Consider the following 23,195-nt stretch of genomic DNA (forward strand, 5'->3'; position numbering starts at 1 on the left):
TTGAGGCTGAGCAGATTTGTTTTGTATAGTTCATGGATCTCAGTTGCAGCCCTTTGATATCAAGTAGTTGTCAAACTAGCTTAATTCCATTTGAGGGGCTCTACTATATTACATTCTAGCTGTACTAAATGCCTTTGTTTTTGTTTTGGAGATTGTAACCCTTGGCTAATTGTGCGAGTCCTCAAACAGACGTAGTGGTCATTTTGAGGTTGAAACCCTGATATATACCCTGCCATCCTTTTTCTTTCCACCTCCATTCATAAAAGTCTTTACCCCTTTAGCCTTAGATGTAATAAAGAATATATTTGCTCCTTTCATCATTACTTTAGATATGTCTCCATCTCCACTTCTGCATTTGGTCTTTATTTGGTCACAAATCTCACAGCTTCCTGTAAATTCTTATTTTTTCCATTATTCTGTATTGCCAAGTATGTTTATTTTCATTCCTATTTCTTAAACCAAACTCTCTGCATTAAAGTGAATTCTTTACAGAATTTATCCTTAAAGGGTAACCACCAGTCTTTCCAATTTTCATTAGACATGTACATACCCATATACCCCTTCCATAAATTCTGAAGTTATTGCCATTTCATTTGATAGATCTTTTCAGTTTTCATAACAAATATACATACCCATATGCCCCTTCCGTAAATTCTGAAGTTATTGCCATTGCATTTGATAGACAAGACTTGTATTATCTGTAACCTTTGCCAGTATATAATAATTCGCCATCAACTCCAAAAATGCTGCACATGTCTAGATCTGTAAATCCTGTGTGGCATTCACTTGTTCACATTTTATTTAAACTTCAAGAGAAAAATGTAAAAAAAAAACTGTCATAGCTGTGCCTCTCATGTATGATTTTTACCAACTTTTAATTTCCTTACAACTCTTTTGCACCTTTTTAATAACATTTATTTTAAAATTTTCTTCTGTTGACTTGCAGTTGAAGCTCCCCATTAGTATCATATCTGAAGTCATTAGTAAGAAAAAAATATTCAATTCTTCATTCCTAGTGTTGGTCTCGTCTGTATCTGCACCTCTAATATTATAACTGTTCATGTTTCTAATGCAGTCATATCCTTAATTTTTAAGTGTGCATCATTTATTATAAAAAATACTCCAAACATTCATCTTAGTGACCATATCAAAACCCCACTCTCTAAAGTTTCACAAACGCTTCTCCCACTTTAACATCACTCACTGGATTAATGCACCTTATTATGCTTCCTTTCTAAGCTCATTGTTCAGTAGTGTACACAAAATGTGCCTTATTGTTTGTATACATTTTAACTTCCCCTTTTCCTTTTATTGAATTTATCCACAGTGTTTCAATACATTCATAAATATTTTTATCTGGGCATTCTTCCAGTGCCTACTTTCATCAAATTCTAGTATTGTATACTTTTTTTCCTCCTCTTCCATTTTGGGAGTTCTCCTTGAATAGAGTACAGATGCTTTTTTTTTTATAAAAGCATAATTGCAGATATCTACATTGGAAAAAAATAGAATATGCAAACTTCTTTTGACTTTTACATTAATTTGTTCTGGGTATGTAGGTAGGGTGGGGTGAAGGAGGGTGATTTTCCATTATACAAGGTGCTAGGAGGCCTGATCGACAGATACTGATGAGGCAGTAGTGCAGTAATGGGTGAAGCTGTGTGTGTGTGTGTGTGTGTGTGTGTGTGTGTGTGTGTGTGTGTGTGTGTGTGTGTGTGTGTGTGTGTGTGTGTGTAAAATGTAGCAAGTCTTAGCAAGCAAACAGTTTGCTACAGTGTAAGAGCCTGAAGAGTCCCCCCTTTCAACTTTGAGAAGACTGGGGTGGGAGTGTCGATCTGTGTTTGTATGTTCCTTTAAGAGCTGTTTGTCAGTGAGCGCATGCATACATACAAGTAATGAGCAAGTGTAAGCAAGAGTGATATTTTAATGAGCAGCCGATGTGTGAGCATGCGTGTGTGTAGTAGTCTGTCAGTTAGGCCTTCGGATCCTTTGGATTGTGGATCGGAAGAAGAGGACTCTACTAATACTGATACTCCCTTTGAAGTTACTCCCTTTGAAGAGATTTCTTTTGGGGATACTATCTTTAGGATGATAGAGTTCTTTAAATGGGATTGTGCTTAGGTTTCTGATATACAAAAAGGTATTATGAGTTACTGCAGATGAATTCGCTAAGACTTTCTGCTGCTCGTCCTGTTTTGACTGCCTTGTTGGATGCATTTTCTAATGCTTCTAAGGCTGTAGACTCTCAGCTTCCTGCCCCCAAGAAGCCTGATATATTCTGTAGTGTGCCTGAGGACTGTAAATTCTTGTACAGGTGTCCTTTGGCTGACCACTCGGTGGTGTCTGTAACTTCTGACAGGCCATCTCAATTGCTTCCTTCTCCTAAGTTACTGCCCTCTGATAAAGATAGCAGAACCATGGAAAGGCTAGGCAAGAAGGTTTATACCACTGCTACCTTGGCTTTTAGGGCTGTTAATTAGCAGACCGATATGTCCATGTACTTGCTGGTTTGCCTTTCTCAGGCCTGTCAGGTCATTTCTGCCCTTTCTGTGTTAGAGAATTCATCCTAGGTGGCTTGTCATTCCATCAAGTGTAGTTATGATGCAGCAGATGCTTCCTCTGGGGCTGCTGCTTTTGTGTCATTGATGAGAAGGTATTCTTGGGTTCGGCTTCAACCTTTGCCTGATGTTAAGGCTAGGTTGATGGATGCTTATCTAGATAATAAACATTTATTTGGTGAGGCTGCTGCTGATTTGTTTAAGTACCTTCAGGATAAGGTCGGGGCTTTACTGGAACTTAAGCATGTGTTTTTGTCTTGTGCCTAAATTTCAGAGAAACCATCCCAAAATGCCAGTGTTTGTTCACAGGCAATCTGGCCCTCCTCCTAAGGGTAAAAAGGGTGGGATGCAGGCTCCTCCTGCGAAGGCTACTTGGACTTCTCTGCCTCAGAAGTCTTCTTTTCCTGATAAACCAGGTGCTGTCTGACTATCCTGTTCTTCCAAAAAACAGGTAATCTCTGTGGTATCCCCAAAGTCTCAAAACAACCCACTAAAGTGTAGTGGGCCCAAAAACAAAACAGTGTAAAACTTCTCTGTGTGGAAGATTTTCAGTCCATATGTTTCTAGTTAATCACTGTATATTAATCAAATCAGACAATAGTAGTAGAAGTAGCGAACTTAAACTCGTCTTAAGTCAAAACAAAACAAAAAATAATAGAAAGTGTAAATTGTACAGCATTACTAAGTATTCAAAGGTAATCCAAGCAAGGCAGGCAGTCTGTTTCCAGTCAAAAATCCTTTAAGTACACGGACAAGCGTTCCAAGTAAAACAAAAATAGAATAATAATTTCCTCACAAGCTTTCTAAAGAAATATATATATATATATATATATATATATATATATATATATAATATATTTTTTATCAGGCATGGGAGTGGTTTATTGTGCTGTAAAACAGTGTTATTGGTACTCGAGCTGGTCCTGCCCTACTTAGTTGCTGTCTTAATAACCCTTATGTACTTTAAAATTTATAATGATGTGGTACCTCTTATTTAACCAGATTATTAAGTAGATTATTAAATCTGTGATTTTATCCAAGACGATATACTACATTGCTGTATCCTGTTCTTCCCTCCACTTTCCTCTCTCTCTCTCTGCCTCTTCCTGTTTGGCTACAGACTACTCAGGGTTCCTGGGTTCTATCCATTATCTGCCAGGGGTATTTCATGGTTTAGAAATCCCTTTACCCTTTTTATGGGTGTTCCTCAGCCCCTCAGGAACAACTCTTTTTTTTCCAGAGGTGCTTCGGGACCTTTTGACTCTGGAAACTATTCAAGAGATGCCTGTGTCCCAAAGGGGGAGGGCGGTTTACTACATTATGCATCTAGTACCCAGAAAAGAGGATACTTCAAGACCAGTTCTAGACCTTTCTCATTTAAGCACTTTTTTGAAGGTGCCTTCCTTTTGAATGTTGTCCCTTCATACTTTGTTCCCTCTTTTGCTTCCTCAGGCTTGTATGGTGTCTCTGGATCTCACAAATTATTATCTCCATATCCCAAGCCATCCTTTTTTTCAGGAAGTTTTTACCTTTCTCTGTTGCTTCCTGGCATTTTCAGTTCTCTGCTTTGCCTTTTGGCCTTTCTACTGCCCCAAGGATATTCACCAAATGCCTCGCTCTTGTGATTGCTTTTTGCAGGCTTTAGGGGATCCATGTCTTTCTTACTTGGACAACCTCCTGTTTCAAGCATCCTCTCCAGAGATCCTGTTGCAAAATCTTCATTTTGCCATTTCCTTTCTGCAAAGCCTGGAGTAAACGGTAATCTTCAAAAAGTCTGTACTGACTTCTTCTCAGGACCATGTTTTCAGGGGTGCGAGATCCAGACTCTGACTATGCTGCCATCCCTGCCTCCTCCCAAGGCCTTAACACCCATTTCTTTCTTTCAAACTCTTCTTCCCCTAGCCTGTATAACAGCAAGGTAGTTTGAGAGCTGTGGGATTCATGGCTTCCACCATCCCTATGCTCCCTCTGGCTAAACTCGGTTCAGTGGTTTCTGAAGTCAGTTTAGCTTCAACATGTGCATCCCCTAGAGTTTGTAGATCCTTTTATTCCTTGTCTCAAGAGGGAACTTGAGTGATGGATTCAACAGTTTTCTCTCAATCCAGGTCTCCTTTTTCATCCCCTCTTCCTTTTCAGGAGCTGTTCACAAACGCTTCAAACATGGGATGTGGAGCAGCTTTTTGCTCCATGAAGATGCAGAGGGTGTGGTCGCCTCATCTGTAGAAAGAGCACATCTGTGTCGGAGATGAGAGCTCTTCTGCTGGCTCTTCAGTCTTTTCATCCTCTTCTCTCAGGGACCTCTCAAGGTGTTTACATAACACACAACAGTGCTGTGTTATGTAAACAAATGGGGGAGGGGGGCAAGATCTTATCGTCGCCAGTTGGCACTCCTGGTGTGGGAACTTGCTATTCAGTATCAAGTGACTCTTCAGGCTGTTTACATTCCATCAGTTCAAAATGTTGTGGCAGACACTGAGCAGGTCCTTAACTCAATCCCTCAAATGGATGCTTCACAGGGTGCACCAGTGGGGTACTCTTCAAGTAGATCCTTTTGGCCTCCCCTCTGAACAGACTGGTTTGGAAGATGACTCCTTTCTTTTTCATGGAACAGGATGTTTCTTTATGCTTTCCACTCCCCTTCCCGTCATTCCAAAAGTCCTGTTCAACAGGATGCTCCCAAAATCTTGTTGGTGACTCACTTGGCCGAGACTGCATTGTTTCCCTCCTGCATTTAGCCAAGGGCAATCATCACAAGTTCCACATAGGGTGGACATACTTACACAAGACAATTTCTCCTCCATCTGTCCACTCTTCAACTGACACTGTGGCTGATAGGATTTTGATTCCACATAGACACCTTTTTTTATGTGGACGTGCTTAGGGTCCTGCAGGAGGCCAGGAAACCCAGTACTAGAAAATCCTACTTATCCAAATGGAAGATGTTTTCTGTTTTGTCTTTCTCATAACATGGCTCCACTTTCTGTGGCTGTTCCTTTGTTTCTGTTATCTGTGTGAATTCTCAGTGCTGGATTAGCTTATTCCTCTGTTAAGACCCACTTTTTGGCTATCTTTGCTTGTTTGCTTTTATCTCCTCCTTTAACTTCTAGATTTTAGGCTAAACAATTCCTTAAAGACATCCTTCATTTTAGGCCTCCCAGGAAGCCCGTTTCTCCTCCCGGGTATCGGCTTTTATTTGGATAAGATTAAGACTATTAGGAAATCTGATCATCTTTTCATTTCCTTTCATCCTAGGTCCTTAGGATTTGCTGTGTCCAAGCAGGCTATTTCTTCTTGAATTTCTAAAGCCATTTTCTTTGTTAATCCTTTCATGGTAAGAGCCTCCCTTCTGTTAAGGATCATTCTACTAGAGCTGTGGCTTCTTCTGGTGCTTTTTTCAAGTGCTTGGATATTAACTCTGTTCTTGAGGCAGCCACTTGGACGTCTGTGCATACCTTTACCAAGCACTACAAGTTTTATGGAATCTCCAGAGCTAGAGCTGGTTTTGCTAGGGCCATCCTTCATGACTTCCTAGAGAGCCCTACTCGCCCTTCCTTCCTTCTCCATTTCTTCTTCTTGAGCTTTGGCACTCACTTTTGTAATGAATACTGCAACAGTAAAGAGGACACCTACTGCTGTGGTAAGATTTTACACTCTGATTAAAACCCTGCTGCACATGCAGCATAAAGACTTTCCCATGGTACCACTAGCCAGACTACACATGAGAAAAATTCAGTGGTACTTGTTGAATGTTGAACCTTCATCCCTTGGATTTCCTGATACTGTTAACTGGGATTTTTAAATTGGGAATTGCAGTGCTGGCAGGATTAACAGTCTCTGAATCTAGGACTCCCTTTCTCTCTTCAGACCCCAGTGTAATCTGTCCAGACACTGTTCAGATTTTGCACGGCAGTGATGGCATGGGAGCAGGCTGTACAGCATTCTCTTGACTCTTCAGGCTTCATACAGTCTGTCCGAGCAAAACCCAGTGGCAGACAGACTAAGCAGATCCTGGATAGACCTTCACATGTAGAAGCTCCATGTAAAGATTTTTCAGGACTTTATCTAGATGTGGGAAGCACTTCAAATAGATCTGTTTTCCTTCTTTTTAGAACAGACAACTGAAGAAATCCTGTTCAAGGCACCCTTGCAGCCATGCTTCGACTGTCGTTCCCATGGTATGCATTTCCCCCTTTCCAATGATTCCCAAGGCCCTTTTAGAGATACTGAAAGAATTACCAAAGATTATTGTATCTCCATTTTGGCTGAGGCAAAGTTGACCCTCCCTTTACTGGAATTAGGCAAGTGATATTACCATAACCTTCCTCACAGACTGGATCTGCTTACACAGCATTGGGTGTGCACGGGGGTGAATGGTACACCCCAACATAGAGCAATTGCAAATGACAGTCTGGATAATTCTGTTTTGATACTTTTTAGGTACTTGTTCCATGTGGATTTTCAGCAGGTATTTAAGGAGGCAAGAAAACCTGCAACTAGAAAATCTTAAATTTACATGCGGAAGAGTTTTCTAGGTGATGCCTAGCCAATAGCAGGGGACCCAGATGAGTTCCAGTCCATCTGGTTTTGAAGTATTTGTGTGAGCTACTTGGGTAAGGTTTGTTATATGCTTCTATCAAAGTGCATTTTGCAGTCATCTTAACTTGTTGTCCCATGGATCCCACTCTTTTTTTTTTTTTTTTTTTTTTTTTTTTTATTCGTTTTGTTGTCAAATCGTTTATGAAAGGAATGTTGCACGAGATATCCTCAAAAGCAAATTTCTTCTCCTTGGGATCTCAGCTTTGTTCTTGAAAAATTGACCTTTCCTCCTTTTGAACCTGCCTGTCAAACTGATTTATGGTTCATTACTTGGAAGACTGCTTTACTCATTGCTGTGACATCTGCAAGGTGAGTCTCTGAGCTGCAAGCTCTCATGGTGGGCCACACCTGTCTGATTTTTCACAAGGACAAGGTTGTGTTATGCACTAATCTATCATTCTTGCCTAAAGTTGTTTCTATCCTTGATGGCACATTGGAAGGACAGTAGAAGTATTCTAGAGGCAGCAACTTGGTCTTCTTTTCATACAGTCACTACAAACTGGATTCCTTTTCAAGGTCCAAAGCAGGCTTTGCTGGGACCGTTCTCCAGGGGGTCCTGGATCCTTATCCTCCTATCTCCTAGGTAGGGTAGGCTTTAGGAATCTACTCAAAATGCCATTGAAAGAATTGATGAACATAGTACAGTTGTACAAGTCCTACCTACTTGTAAGAGATGTTTGAATTCCTCACTTCCTCAGTGGCAGCACCCACCTCCCATCATCTGGGTTGTGCATAGCTGAGGTGGGTTTCAATCTCTTTCATGTGGTTGTTGGATTTGTTTTTCTGTGATATTGGGATTGGCTGCAAATTTACTCTTGCTAGATGATCCTGGCTTTAGGCACTTTCCTGCTTTGTGGAAGTGAAAAAGCCTGAATGCTCACTGTGACAGCTCAAGGCTTCTCACTCAGGATATGCTCAGCCAATCCCCTGTCATAGGAAGAGAGAGAGGGTGGGGGTAGTCTGACTGTTTAAAAGCTTGCCAGTACAGGGTTACCATTGTAGATAATCCAAAATACCATTGAGGCAGTGAAGATTTCAAACCTCTGCTGTTACAAGTAGGACTTGTGTGACTGTACTTTCTGTATTCACCATAAAATGTAGGTGTATAGGATGAGGTCTATCTTTTTTACAACCTCACTTGCATTCCCATTGGTATTTTAGAATGGGTTTGGAAACTGACTCTGAGAACTTCTGCCTTAGTTTGTTTTTTTTTTTTTTTTTTTTTTTTTTTTTTTCATTTTCTTTTGTTTGATCTCACCTTCCATGGGAACTAACAGAGATCTTGGAAGGCCCAGCTATGCCCAAATGTATGGGAAATGGGGAGGAATTAGGTGATCTGAGGAAGCTATGGTTGTTGAGCTGCCCAAGATCTGCGGGATTAGAGTCGTGAAGGTAGTGCAAGGTGGACTTTCCCTACACATCAGTTGTTCTTATTATTTTTATGTGTTTTAGTTGGCAGCTTAGTTATCTCTTTCATTGTCCTCTATCAGAACCACATCAGGTACTGTACCGCAACACAGAGTGAGGCAGTTAATTTTTGCTGATTTCTCTTCTGATGTGTATTAAGTTTTAAGCATGCGGTACTGCTTTGAGTTACTGCACACAGTATGTAGGTGCTTCTACTTGGGAAACCATTTGTATGCATATAATTGGGCACATAGACTGCAATCAAAGTAACACTTTGCCTGGGGAAAATGAAACAATCTCTTTTTTTTTTGTGTGTGTGTGTGTTTTTGTGTGTGTTTTTGTGTGTTAAGTGTTTCCTCCCATATCTTTTTCTTAAGTTATTGCATAAAGTCAAGAATAAAGTGCATATGATTATCAGTGTGGTTTCTGACAACTAGAAGCTCATATTTAGCACTGCTGTCCTTTGTACTAGCTATATTGTCCCATTACTTCAATGACATATGCTATAAGGCACTAGACAGATACCTCATTGCTTGTGATAGTATTTTTGGGCCAGTTTTGAGGTGTAGTTAACTGTTTTGTTTGAGATTTTGTCTTTATACTCACTGCTAAGTAGTTGTTGTAATGATAGAATAGTTAATTAGGGGGGTCTTAAATAAATGGTAGACTTAAACTTGTTTTGTATAAGAGGCAATGGTTCAAAAAAGAGTAACTTCACAAAGCTAAAAAGGCCACCCCATGCAGCATTTGAGGTTCCCCTATGCCTAATAGAGTATACATCTCTAGGGTGCTACACAAAGCATCCATTACATTAACGATTCAGGATAAGAAAATTGAAAAGTAGAAAGCAATATTTGAGCGATTGTTGCATATAACAGTAACTGCTTGTTGAATGAACCAGCAGAATGGAAATGGTGAGTGGTTGACATCAAAGAGCACTGCAGAAATTGGTGTCAGATGTCCATGTCGCATGTAAAGTTGACAATATGGTATTCCCTCACAGTGTTGCATCATGCAACACTTAGTTGCTGTTTATTTTTTTTTTTTTTTTTTTTTTGGGGGGGGGATGCAAAACAAGAACATGTATAGGGTTAGATCCATCTTAATTTGCCCACTGTTTGAGCAAGTCACCTAACTAGATAGTGCCACCGGGTCACCACTGAAAAGGGACACTGGTTTTCAGTGGGCGTACCTGTTGAACAAACATAACTTTTCTGAAAGTGAATGATTATCTTTTTTTATTGAACTCAGTATGGATTCATACTGCAGTGTGCTCACCAAGCCATATGTCCTATCTGTACTTGATACCCTACACACTGGGGTTGGTCAGCATGTACATGGTGTATGATGCATTCCAGTGTGTGCATTTCCATTTAGTATTCTTGATCAACACCCTAAGCATCATACTCCAAATCATATAACATGTAGTACTAAAGTAATGCGACTTCCTTCTCGGATTAGTCTTTACGGTACTGATAGTTTCTCAACATCACTGTCTTCATACTACTTTGTTACTCTACCAGTGAAGCCCCCCCCCACCTTGAATTTGGGAATCTCTTCCACTAAAAATAACGATTATTCCCTTTCTGCCAAACTTTCCTTGCGTACTTAAGTTACAAGCTAAATCTATTCCCATCTCTCAAACCTATCACTTTCTTCATAATTCTTTGGTACTGTACCAATGAATTCTCTCTCTACCCCTCCTTTCTCATCTTTTCCACCTTCCTTCCACTTACTTTGACCTCCCTTCTATCATCCTCCATACAATTTGTTATATGTTCTGTATATAATAAATAGTTATTGTGCATGCAGTAGTTTGATCCGGTTATGTAACCTGTTGTATAGTTTTTGATTTTTTTTTTGTTATAGGCATTCTTTTACTTGGTTATATGTGTCGTTATAATGATGATTGATTGGTTTGCAAAATGTTTTTGTGTCCATCATTCTGCATGCATCCATTGGAAAATGTCAGCTGTTAACTTGATAACCCTTGGTTGTACTTTTCTAAGCTAAGTTTAAAAATAATCCCTTGAGATCAGCAATCTACCCCAGTTAATCAGTTAATAAATGTAAATAAATATATACATTTGTTTTTCATATGCACACTACAGAAAAGAGCAGGTCAGGTTTTGCATGCCTCTGTCATAAACATTGCACCATTCATATTTTAAAAAATGGTAACTCCAAGTGACCACCACAGCTATGGGCATGTAAAAAAGTTTATTGCAGAAAAATAAAACCTGCTCAACTCAGATACCCAGGACATGCATTTGAGTTTGTTTTACAGATAGTAAGGATGAACAAAAGTGGAGGTGATTGTAATAACAGGGTTGAACTAGCTGAGACTAAATGAATTATAAGGATGTAGGCAGATAAAGAACCGGGTATTAATGCTTCTGTGCCTTTAAAACCTGTTCTAAGGAAACATTGTTTATATCCGTGATTAAATGAAGGGTCTATATTACGTGATAGAACGTTTAGTGTTAAGTTGATACATGTTTAAAGGTTTATTTTGTTCCCGGCGATCAAACAAATTTTTTCCCAGGGAAAATATTTGTGTAAATGGCCATTCGAGATTGTCAGTCTTTAGGTTTTACGTGTCGACGTTTAGGTGTTCGAGCACCTAAAGGTTTGATCACGTTAATATAGACCCTAAATGGATTGTTTTATTGGTTCTTTTAGTTTGATGTATTATATTTAAATTAGGTGGTTGTATTTTAACTATGGATCTGATGAAGCACACACTGTGTGAAAGTGCATATCCAGGTTTTATTTTTCTGCAGTAAACTTTTTTTATATGCTTATAGCTGTGGTGTGGTTGCTTGGAGTTGCCATTTTTTAGTACTATTTCTTACTTATTTGGGTGTACTCTGGCTGCTGTTAGTGGCAATATTTCTTTGTATATTTATAGGTTCATAGATGTGTACTAGGCTAATGACCATTGAGCCTTTACAAGCCTAGCCCATCGAAGTGCCCTGGCAGGCTGCTGCCCGACGTTAATTTACATTGCCTCTATCAAGTAGAGCCACTGGAGTGATCCCCGGGGGTGAATTTTCAGTTTTCCATCCACTCATCACGATTTCTCTTGAAGAGGGCCAGTGAGGTGCTCTGCTTGACATGTATGGGAAGTCTATTCCAGAGCATGGGCAGTCTCTGGGTTATGAACCTGTCCCTCCAGCATATTCTGTTTGTGGTGATGAGGTTGAGGTCTCTGGAGTGTGTGGTGTGGAGGGATTTGGATTTCTTTAGATGTAGCATTTCTAATGGAGCTGGGTCAGACATAGCTTTGCAAGTTAAGCATAGATCGCCTCTTAGGAGACAGAGAATAGCTGGAGTTTTTTCGAATTTGTCCATGTAGGACACGTGTTTAAAGCCTAGGATCCTCTTCATGAGGTACTTTTGTGGCCTTTCCAGCTGTTACATGTGTCTAATGAGGTACATGCCAAGTGGGGCATTATGCTCAATGAGTGTCCTATTGAGAGAAGAGTAGAGAGAGATGACCTCTTTCTTCCTGGATGCAAAACCCTTTGTAATGAGAAGTGTCACATAGGACTTTCTGACCACAGTGGCAATGTGGTGGTCAAAGGAGAGGTTGCTGTCAACCTGTGTCCCCAGATCTCTTATAATGCCTTCAGTTTTCAGTGGGCTCCCATTGATGTGGTAGTGGAAACCAAGTTTTTCCCAAAGAGGATGACTATGCATTTTTGGCATTAAGCTTAAGGGCATGGTTTCGACACCAGTCACTGGTCTCAGTGAAGCCTTTCTGTAGGATGTCTACATGACTTGGGGAGTTACTAATGGCTCCCAGCTTGCAGTTATCTGCGAACTTGGTGAGCCAGAATCCCTCCATGTTGGCATGGACTTCTGAGAAGTAGATTCCAAACAGGAGAGGATCCAGGACTGATCCCTGTGGAACTTCACTCGTGATTGGTCGGCAGTCTGACTTGGAGTCCGCTACTTTTACACTGTGGGTTTCATCTGTGAGCCAATTTGCAACCCACTTAGTGATATAGGGATTGTTGCCTAGTTTGATGAGTTTATCAATAATTCCTGAGTGGAGAATGGTATCAAAGGCCTTGACCAGATCGAGGTAGGCTGTATGAACTGCCTTGCCTTCATCCACAGCTCTGGTGACTTAAGAAGCCATCCAGGTTGAGCAGGCATGATCTACCTTGCCATCCAGGTTGAGCAGACATGATCTACCTTTCACAAAACCAAATTGCATGGGATCTAGAGTTTGGAGATTCCCTATATCCTTGTTAATTAGGTCTCTGATGATGTGCTGCATAGCCTTACATATTAGACTCATCAGGCTAATTGGGCGATAATTCCCAGGGTCTGTAGTCACTCCCCCTTTATGGAGAGGGATGACTGTAGCAGTGAGCCATTTGGCAGGGACAAAGCATGAGGTGAGGCTGTGATTGAACAGATTTGGTGCCCGTTCACTTTGTAGTTCATGTAGAACACATCCAGGGATATTGCCGGGTCCCATGGAAGCTGTACTCTTGCCCTTGGACAATGCAGCTTTAAGGTGTGCTGCAGTAATGCTAGGTGCCTGGCATTCCTCCAGTATTGTGATTGGTCCTTTTGGGGGTGGGGGTAAAGTTGTCACTGAATCTGTCGGCCAGTATGTTGGCAATATCTGTTGGCTCAGTGTAGGAGGTACCATTGTGCAGTAACTCAGAGCAAACATGGATAGTGCCATGGAGAGTCTTGATGTAACTGTAGAAGGCATTGTGGCTGTTTTTGGTGTTTGCCGCAATTCTGCCTTCATAGCTGGCTTTAGAGGTTTCGATGAGGGATCTCAACTTTTTGTTGAGGCTAATAAGGGAGTTTTTCCAGTCTTGGGACTTCACCTTTTTATGCAACAGTTTCTTCCTTCTGTTGTAGAGTTTAGTAATGGCAGGGGAGTACCAGATTGGCTTCGTTTTTTTTTTGGAGGAGACCGTCTTGGTTATGTTGGGTATGGCTAGTTCCATGTATTTATGTACATGTTCGTACAGTGTATTGGTGTATGATTTGGCAGTCCTGGATCTATTTTCCATTGACGTGGGTTCCATGAAGTTAGCCACCTCTGGTTTTAGAAGTCGGCTCTAGAGTTTTTCATGGTTGTTACCTTTGCAGGGGGTGTGGGTGAGATGTGGATTTCTATCAGTTTGTGGTCGGATCTAACTAGGGAGGAATTGACTACTGGTGTGTAGCAACAGTTTCCCATGTTAGTAATAACCAGGTCAAGGATGTTGCTTCCTCTAGTTGGGGTAAGAATGAGCTGGTCCAGGGCATTGGAATTGATGAATTCCAGGAAGCGTTGGGCCAGTGTATTGATGCATGAGTAGCTTTCCCAGTTGATGAAGGTGTAGTTGAAGTCACCTAGTATGAAAGTGTTGGGTTGGACCGTAATAGTTTCCAGGGTGCTTAGGAACGTGGAGTGAGAGTCTTGGGGCATTGTTGTGGACCTCTAGCAAGCTATGACCTGAATCGCCATCTTACCCAATGTTGTACCTGAAGTATGTCAGATGCATTATGCTGGGCTACTAGTCTGGAGATGTGCATATCCTTTATGAATATGGAGACACCACTGCCTTTGGAGCTTCAGTCCATGTTCTGGGGCAGAAAGGTGTGGAATGAGTTAGATCGGTAGCGCAGGGATGCTTTCTGCTGCATTAAACCAGGTCTCTGTTACAGCACAAATGTCGATGTTCTCCATTTTGAAGAGTGCTACGAGCAAGTACATCTTGAGATTTTAGCTTCTAGTGTTGAGTAGCATGGCCCTCAGATTGCATTTATTTATAGTTGTTACGGTGGTAATTTGGTCTTTGGAACATCGCCTAAAAAAAGACACTGTAAGGGTGGCAACAGCCTTAGCCAGTATCTGGAAACCCAGTGGTGACAGATGCAGGCCATCTCTGGCAAAACATCGAGGTCTGTTAGTCATGTCATCCCAAGCAGACAGATACTGAATCCCCTTAGAATGACACCAGAAACTTAGCCAGTTGTTGAAGTCAATCATTTTCTGCTTGTACTGTGGTATCATTCTGGGTTGATGGTAGGATGCAGCTTAGGGTCACACCTGCCTGGAACACGTAATCTGAGACCTCCTCCATGTCTCTCTTCATGTAGTCCATGGAGGTGCGTCTCTGGTAATTCACACCCACGTGAAGTTTTTCACATTCTGCTGTTTTAGTGCTTGTCATTTCATTCTTACTGCTTCTTCACCGCAGAGGCTGTAATTTCATATGCAGCACGCAGTTACACAGAATCTTCTACTGCTGTGCGGTCCTGTACTTCTGCCGGCTTTTGAGTTGCCGATCATTTTTAAAGGTTTTGAGGGGTGTGACTTTTCTTGTGCGATTGATTTGCATTGACAACAGTTTACAGTTTCAGTTGTTTTACAGGAAAGAAAAAAAACATGGTCTGAAAAAGTATATTCTGAAATAATTAAATGGATGCTGGTAAAAGCTGTCTCACTGAATAAGCTGTATCCTCAGTTTTACCGTATGTCTGCATTAAACCTTCAAAGTACTGTGACACCAATCAACTAAACAATAGGAATTCTTGATGTATACTATTTGGTTGGATTTGCATAGGCTTTTGAAAGGTAGTCACCTTACTGAATCTGTTCTTCACAGTTTTGTGTATCTTGTGTATTATGCACCTCTCCTTCAGGTTTGTGAAAAGGCTGGCAGCATTGTGGTTTAGTTATTACCTGGTTTATATGATACTTAAATTTGTGTGGCTGTTCTACTTTTGGAAGGGTTTAAAATGTTTAATACATCAGTGTTGTACTCCTATTTCATGATCTTTGAATTGTGCTTTTGTGATAGTTTGAGTAGTTATCATGAACCGGACACTCACAATACTCTCTGTTGTTGGTGCATTTATTCTGTTTGCATGACACACTTTTTCATATGTGCATACCTGCTGTAGAATGCTGTTTCATCAGGACGCATTTCCCTTTATTTGTGGCTCCAGTTGAACTTAACATTGTTGTGCATCAGTTTGTGCTTTGGCTGTCAGACCCAGACATTTTGTGAGTGGCTGCTATCTGCTTTTCCCTTCTTGATCCTGTTCATGCATTTGTGAAAACATGATTGTAGCCTTTGTGCAGCTGAAAGTAGTGGCCAGCACTTGCCATATACATGGCTGTCTTCCCTTCACAGTTGGAAGTCATTTTAGGATGGAGGATGGACCCGGCTTTTTCCAGTGTGCATATACTATTTTATATGTGAATTTTGTCCTTTGCAAAGGTTTCCTGGGTAAAGTAGCCTCCACCTTTCTTACTGTATATAACAGTATTGTTTAGGAGGGCTAATCATTCCTTTTGAAACCCTGAGATCACCTATTCTATGTGGTAGTAAAGCAAGATTGTGAACAAACTGTGTAAGAAACGGTAACTGCAGACTTAAAACGTCAGTGATGAGAGAATGTGTAGCGACTGATTATAGGGTATCGTGATGCTTTCCCTGTCGATTTTGTTTTTCTTCCTTTTCCCACATTGAGGTACGCAAGCCTTTTTTATTAGAGATGCATCTTTTTGTTTTACTTTATTTTTCCCTCCCTACCTTGGTGATTCAGACCCCCCTGCTGTTGTTTACAGCCCATTTATTCCATCAGGAATAAAGATCTGTAAATTTAGCCCCATAAACAAGTTAAGGTGTTCTGAGTGAGTTTCTGAGTGAGTTAGCTGAGACTTGTCAGGTGATGTATGCCAGTGACATAACCCCATCAAGACTCTCTAGCCCCCTGCCCACACGAAGCCAGCATTTCATTTGAAACAGCAGTCTCATTCAGTGAGAATGATCACCAGCACATGCTTTTTGCCCCCTCCTCAAATAGCAAATCTTCAGTATTCCTCCCTTACTCTATGCCAGGTCCAGCAGGCACCTAAACCATTACTCTAAGTTGGGTTACCTGGTTCATAGTAAGAGCAGTATCCCTCTGTACCTTTTTTTTTTTTTTTTTTTTTAAGTATTACACGTTTGTATTGTGTTCTTCAAGATAGTGATCCAGTAGGAACCAATTCAGCTATTGTCCACAGTAAAAAAAAAAAAAAAAAAAAAAAAAAAATGACAATAGTAATAATAATTGATACAAAACTAAGAAGAAGAAAACCTTACAACTTCAGGAAGTCTAACTGTATACTGGTGACAACCCGGTACCTTTGACAAACAAGAAAGTTGTATCAGTACGTTTTGACAAATATGTTAATACAGCACATGGTACTGCCAAAATAAGCCTACAGTTATGATTAAGGATTTGAAAATATTCAAGGTTTTTGGTGGTAGAGTATGTGAGAAGAGGGAGGACTGTATGTGAAGGATACTTTTTTCTGATTTCTGTGCCTGGTTGTGATACAAGGAAACACTCTATTTTGTAAAAGTAAGACACGGGCTGATTTTGTTTTGAACCTGATAATGTGAGTGGTTATAGGGAAAGTTCCAGGTAGTTACATATGTGATGGCTGTATGCAGATGCGCTGGTAATGTATGCAGATGCGCTGGTAAGAGAAGGAGGTAGGAGAAGATGGGAATTTGGTACTGATATGTTTTTACATGTGTACTTGGTATATGTAAGTGTCTGTGTGTGTGTCTATAAGCATGGGGTGTATTTGTTTTGTTCATGATATAAAATAATTCAAAAAGAGTATTGTTTTGTACAATGAGGATGGTTTACTGAAGTGTATCTAATTGTACTTTGTTTTACTCTGTTGCAGAATGAGCAGCATGTCAGCTTTGTTCCAGTTCTCCATGTGGATTAGGGTACGTGTCCCCGATCATACAACAAATTCTGACGTACATCAAATATTCATTCTGTAACCCCTTCCTTATATCATTCTGTCTTGCTTTAGAGTGTCCACAGTTATTTTACGGAAGAGGTTGGTCTGCCAGTATGGGGATCATACACCATTTTTGCTCTGGCAACACTTCTGTCTGGCCTGACACTTGGACTGGTATGTTTTATTATATTTATTTAAGTTTTTTCAGTGATTCCAATCTTAAGTATACCAAGCCACTGTTATGTGGTGGAGACTTTTTGGTACAACCTGGTACTTTTGACAAGCACATAAGTTGCATGTACAGTCTGGTACATTTTGGCACATGTTAGTACACCATAAGGTATTGCATGCATTTCTTTTATTATCCGGTATGTTTCTGTGTACATAGTTATAAGCATCTTAATACAGTTCAATCATTTTTTGTTCTCTTGTAAAGTCCAAGCCAAGTCAGAAGATTTGCCATAGAAGTTGATGGATTTTTGCCAGAGGTTTGTGTTCTTTACTGAAAGTAGTGGCATTGGGCTGGGTCCAGATGCTTTGGAGGTTTTATGCTCTCTGTTGCGTTTTAGAGCTTTCTTTGAAGTATGTTGTACTCCATCACAAGGAGGAGGGATGAAACCTAGCTGACTGCCACAAATAAGCTATGCGGATAGTTTGTAAGGGAAATAATTTTGTTTATACTTCTGTTAAAGCTGCAGTTTTAATACAAGGGATGGGTTTCAGCGTAAATTGTTGATATTCGACATCATCACTGTTAATGATGCAAAACACTTTAACAGCCCCCATTTGTTCTTGGCCCAAACCTACCAATGTGCAGGAACATACTGGAGCAATTTTGGTTATGCTGTTATACTTGGCAGAAAATATACTAGCTGAATCCTACCCTTAATTGTTTCATCATATCTACTGAACGCCTGCTTTGTATGAAATCGTCCTCTGCTACAAGGAGTATACTGCATTTGCACAGTAGGAGTAGACTTGTTTCACACTGTAAATTGCCTGCATAAGTCAGTGTTTTGTTATGTATGAAGGCAGCCTTACAAAAAGAATAGTGTTGAAGAACTTCCTTTTCTTAAGTGCTGTTTACAAAGCTTATTTATGGCAGTCATCTCCATCTTTTCTTCTTCCGCAACTGATAATAGTTTTCTACAAAAGGTTTACCAGAGCCCCAGTTATTAATAAAAAATGTATTCATACAAGAGCTTAACACTTCCTTCTGTCGTCACTAAATTTTCTTAGCTTTTGTTATTTTTGTTTTTTCTCTGTTCTACCCCTTAGTCTCTTTGTATATCACTGTAAGACTCTCCAGTCTCCGTAATGTTTAAGCAATCCAACACTGTTTATCTAGATCAGTCATCTTACCAAATTAATTCCAGACAACTTCCCAGCAAATGTACTTGATACATGTATTTTCTCAAGACCTGCAGAGTTGTCTCTACATGCCATTTTTCAGTTTTCCCACATTTGATGGAAAGTAGTGAAGGAATCTGTGCTGATGGCAATCCTTTATTATGCTGCAGTGTGGGATGCATGCAAGTTTGACCTCAGTGGTAAAGGTTGGACTTGCATACCTTCACACTGGAATATTTTCCATCTAATTCACAGTGGCATACTGGGTGTGATGCTGTGGGACTTCAGTGTAGAACCTTTTTTTTTTTTTTTTTTTTTTTGTCAGAGACCAGCTGACACATGTATCAAACCAGCATCTACTAGGGAGCTGCCTTTTGGATTTTCAGTTCTTAAAGTTGATCAGTTAATTCCTGAAAATGTGTATTGATTCTAATTCTAAGGAATAGAAGTGTTCTGAAATATTCTTTTGCTTGTGATATTCAATCAGAAACTTCATTGGAGATGTTTCAGAATTGGAAACTTCAGTAATAGTAAGATTTCTGTTTTTGTTGATGTGGTTGGAGTACAAGATTGTGAATACAGTGATACGACTAGTAGACCTCTAACAGGGAAATGAAGCTTTGCTTTATATTTGCATTAATTTTTATGACACTTCCACATAGTGCCATTGTGAAGTTGTGTGGATTGTATTGTAAGCACACTTGCCTGCATTCCTTGACTTTACGTTATTGGGAGAATCTATATTTTTCACCAGCTTCTGAATTGTAGTGTGCCTAAGTTGTGCACAGGATGTGTTGAAACAAGAAAGTTTGGGATTTTAGTTTGGGATTTTAGAATTTTGTAGTGTTTTAGAACTTTGCATACTTTCTCTTTCATGGGGAGCTATAGTAATTTATAGTAGTAAATCAGCCTTCATCAGAGGACTGTCCGGTAGCTGTAGAGAAGAAATATCTGTGGCCTCTTCCTCTCCTCAACACCAGTACATAAGGTTAGCACCTGCTCCCTTCTATTTTTGTTTAATAAAGTAAGACATGAACATTTCCTGTCTTGCCACGTTTTCATGTCATTTATAGTTTTTCTTTCTCCCCTTTATCCTTCTTTCTATTGCACATTTCCAGCTACCCTCAAGTTATCTCTACCATATAATGTACTACTGCATCCTTTGGAATGACAAATGCAGACGGAGTAGCAGTTTTGGAAGTTTTTCCATTCATTAAGAACTCTGGATCTTCCATTGCTCTCCCAACACCTGTGGACCAAGGAACAGTGCTATGCCTCAAGATTGTGGTTGCTAGACAGAGTTGCATCAGAAAACCTGAGGTCTTTATTGGCTGCAGAAGAACTAAAGATGGTTGCAACACTTAAATGTATGTCATGTTCCAGTCACTGTAGACTCTTAACTTTTTCATGAAAAGTAACTGAATTTGACCCTGCGTTCATAGCTGTGTAATTGCTCTGTTAACTTTTGTAATTGCCAAATTAGAATTTTTAATGACTAATTCAGTCTAAATTAAAACAGCTGACACCTGAACTACCTGTGCCATCAAAAATGGTGCACTGTTAAGAATTGGGTACTGATATTCACTCAGAAACTATAATCATAGTGGGTAAACTGAAGAAAACTGTTCTTACTGTTTAGCCATGTCCCATTTGACTGACCTTTTGCCAAGTGAAACAGATCAACTGAATACATTATGTGCATTTTGATTGCCTCATAATAGTGAAAATCAATTTATAACATACAACACAATGCAAAATTATCAGTTTCAGTAGGTACAGTTCAAGCATTCATTTGTACTTTACTAAGGTGTGTTTAGAAAATTATTTGAACATGTTTCAGAAAACTAGCTTTCTTTTCATTATAAACTTTCCAGTGATAAAATTGTCTTGTAGATAGCCTTACAGCATGAAGCTATCTGGGCTCTTGTATTTCACTCCCTCAGGTTATAGACTGTTTACTGATTTAGTATTGCTCTGTTGAATAAATAGTTTTTAGTATAAACTGTCTGTGTGGTGTGGCACCATAGCCTAGAGGGGTGAAGCCCTGATTATGATCGACAACCTGGTATCACTTTGAAGGTCAAGCCATGAAGGATCTGGATGGAGGAGGATAGGTGTGAACATCCAACAGTAGCTCGTCTGCCCTTTAGAGTTAAGGGGGGCATGGTCTGGCTTGCTGCAGTGCCTGAACTGGAGAGAGAGAGGTACATGGAATGCAGCAAATGGCCACATTTTACAAAGTAGCTTTCATAGAGCATGTGCAAGGTAGTGCACACCCACTGGGGAAGACATTACATGTCCTCACATTAATCAGTAGGGGAGGAGGAGGCTGAGAGTAAAATTCAGAAAATGACCCCTTTATGGCTGTTTGTATGTCTTCCTCCTCTGACTGTAGCTTGAAAGAAGAATGACTGGTCCCTTTGATTTCGGCAGGGGAGGGGCAGCTGACAGAGCTGCAGGAGATAGTAAAATATGACAAATAAATGCAAAACAAACAAAAATGCTATTTGTGTGTTAAGGAGTTGTGGCATTTAGCTGTGTTGGCTGGGCTTTGAATTTTGTAATTCATTCTACCGATATAATGCACCTTGTTCATGCTCAGCTGCTCCCTAGACAGTTTACTAATCCATTGCTCAAAGAACCACCTTACATCAGGACTGTAAGCCAGTGATGCAAAAACTGTCCCTCCTGGCCTTTTTAGATCTTTTGGATCTTATTCCCTCTTTGAGGGACTCAGTAATATGCCTCATATTTTTAATCTCTATTGCTATTTGCTATGAATTTCCAGATGTGCTGTCCAGCAGTCTGCCTTGTATAGTAAATGTTTTCCTCCATCTCCACTTAAGATGTAAAACAGACCCACCATAGGGCACTTGGGTATAAATTTATTTTTTCAAGCTTTTTGAATATCCATTTTGAATTTATCCATCTTGCATGACCTGTACAGTTTTGATGTTACCCCTTGCATTGCTGCACCATCCTGGTGCTAGTCTTTGTTTTTGGTAGAGCATGAGGAATGCATGTAAGTGCTTCTTCCACACTGTAATTTATGTAAAAGTGTGCTTATGATGGAAGTCACAGAGATAAGCTGCCATATTGTTCTCCCCCACAGTTTTACGCTGAGTATGCTAACATGATTATATTCCTTTTCTCTCCGAGAGAGAGGCTGCCATTTACAAAGCAAATGTGATTCAGTTGGGTTGGTTACTGTATCATCTTTTTGCTCCAAGCAGCTTAACACCTGTTGGGAAAAGTATTATCAAAGGTCACTCGGTCTTGGCTTTGGCTGCATGAGATACTTGCTTAAGAAAGGTTTCCATTGCAAATGTTTTGTCCACAGCCATTTGAATTATTCACACCTCTAAAGCTTCATGGCCTGGACCATAGCATAAGAAGAAGACACTCCTTTGATACAGCAGCGTTACAGATTTCAGCCTTGTGAGCTTTTGTCTTTTGGCTTTGCTTTGGCTGCTGTCTCCCAGGAGGTAAGTAGTTTACTCCTCCTGCAATGCCAGTCATCAAGAGTCTCCCGATTGGACTGAAGCCCAATCCATTCTTCATAGTTAGAGCTGCAGTGTAGGGACACTTCAAATATTCTAGAGCAAGAGCTAACTGGAGGGGGTCATTTTCATTAAAGTTATTGAGATGGCAGGGAGGATGCAAAGTTTTCAATGTCTTTAAGGATAGTGAGCCCCTCCAAATAGCTCTCGCTCTAGAATATTTGTGCTAATCTGATGCATAGTATTACTGCATGCATCACCTCCCATTGGTGCTGAAATTGACATATAGAATACCTTGTGAGCATCACATGTTCACACCTTCACTCATGTGAATAAGGACTACAGCCACCAGCTTGGGTGTCCCACCATTGCCTACCATATGCTGGCCTCCTTCTCAAGGTTCACCTGTGCCCTAGTGTCTGTTCTTTTAGAGCTTTGGTTATGGGCGGCCATGACTGCCAGCTCTTCCTTTCTAGGATGGGCACATCCATACTGCCATGCTTCCTCTGTCAAGCATCCAAGCTGCAGATTTACCTCTGGGCCTAAGTCAAAGCTTTAACTCTTCGTCACTGAAGTAAGATTCAAATATAATTTTTATTTTATTTTATAAATTTGTTAAGGAGATAACTCTACTATGCGCAAATGCATATATTTTCAGTTTCTAGAGGTGATTCTGAAACACTGAGTTGATTAGTTTCTTGGCAGGCAAGTGGGGACTGAGGAATTAAAACCTAAGACTAGAAGTTCATTAGTAGCTCATAGCTTTAATTCCATTGATTTCATCATCCCCATTCTGTCTGAAATTACTTTGGGTCCATTTGAGTTCAGTGTAAGTTGAGCAAGTATATGTTCGTGTAGCTTTGTACAGCCTTGTTTTTGTTTTGTACTTGCTTAGTAGAAAGGGGAGCCTTGTTGAATGGCCCGGGCTGTTCTGCTAATCTGCTGCATAATATTACTGCATGTGGAAGTAGGAGTGCGTCCCTGAATGTAGGAGCTGAAGAGGAAAAT

General features: G+C 40.2%; 1 protein-coding gene across 1 annotated transcript in view; it reads left to right on the forward strand.

Annotated features, from left to right (window-relative positions):
- TMX1 (thioredoxin related transmembrane protein 1) overlaps positions 1-23,195 on the forward strand; it is a 369,569-nt gene that overhangs the window by 174,665 nt on the left and 171,709 nt on the right. The window contains exons 5-6 of the mRNA XM_044074320.1: positions 17,275-17,320; positions 17,410-17,511. Coding sequence (XP_043930255.1) covers positions 17,275-17,320; positions 17,410-17,511 — 148 coding nt within the window. The remainder of the gene's footprint in view (positions 1-17,274; positions 17,321-17,409; positions 17,512-23,195) is intronic.

This window comes from Protopterus annectens, chromosome 6.part0 (assembly GCF_019279795.1).
Source record: "Protopterus annectens isolate FY-2018-M chromosome 6.part0, PAN1.0, whole genome shotgun sequence".
NCBI classification, from domain to species: domain Eukaryota; kingdom Metazoa; phylum Chordata; order Ceratodontiformes; family Protopteridae; genus Protopterus; species Protopterus annectens.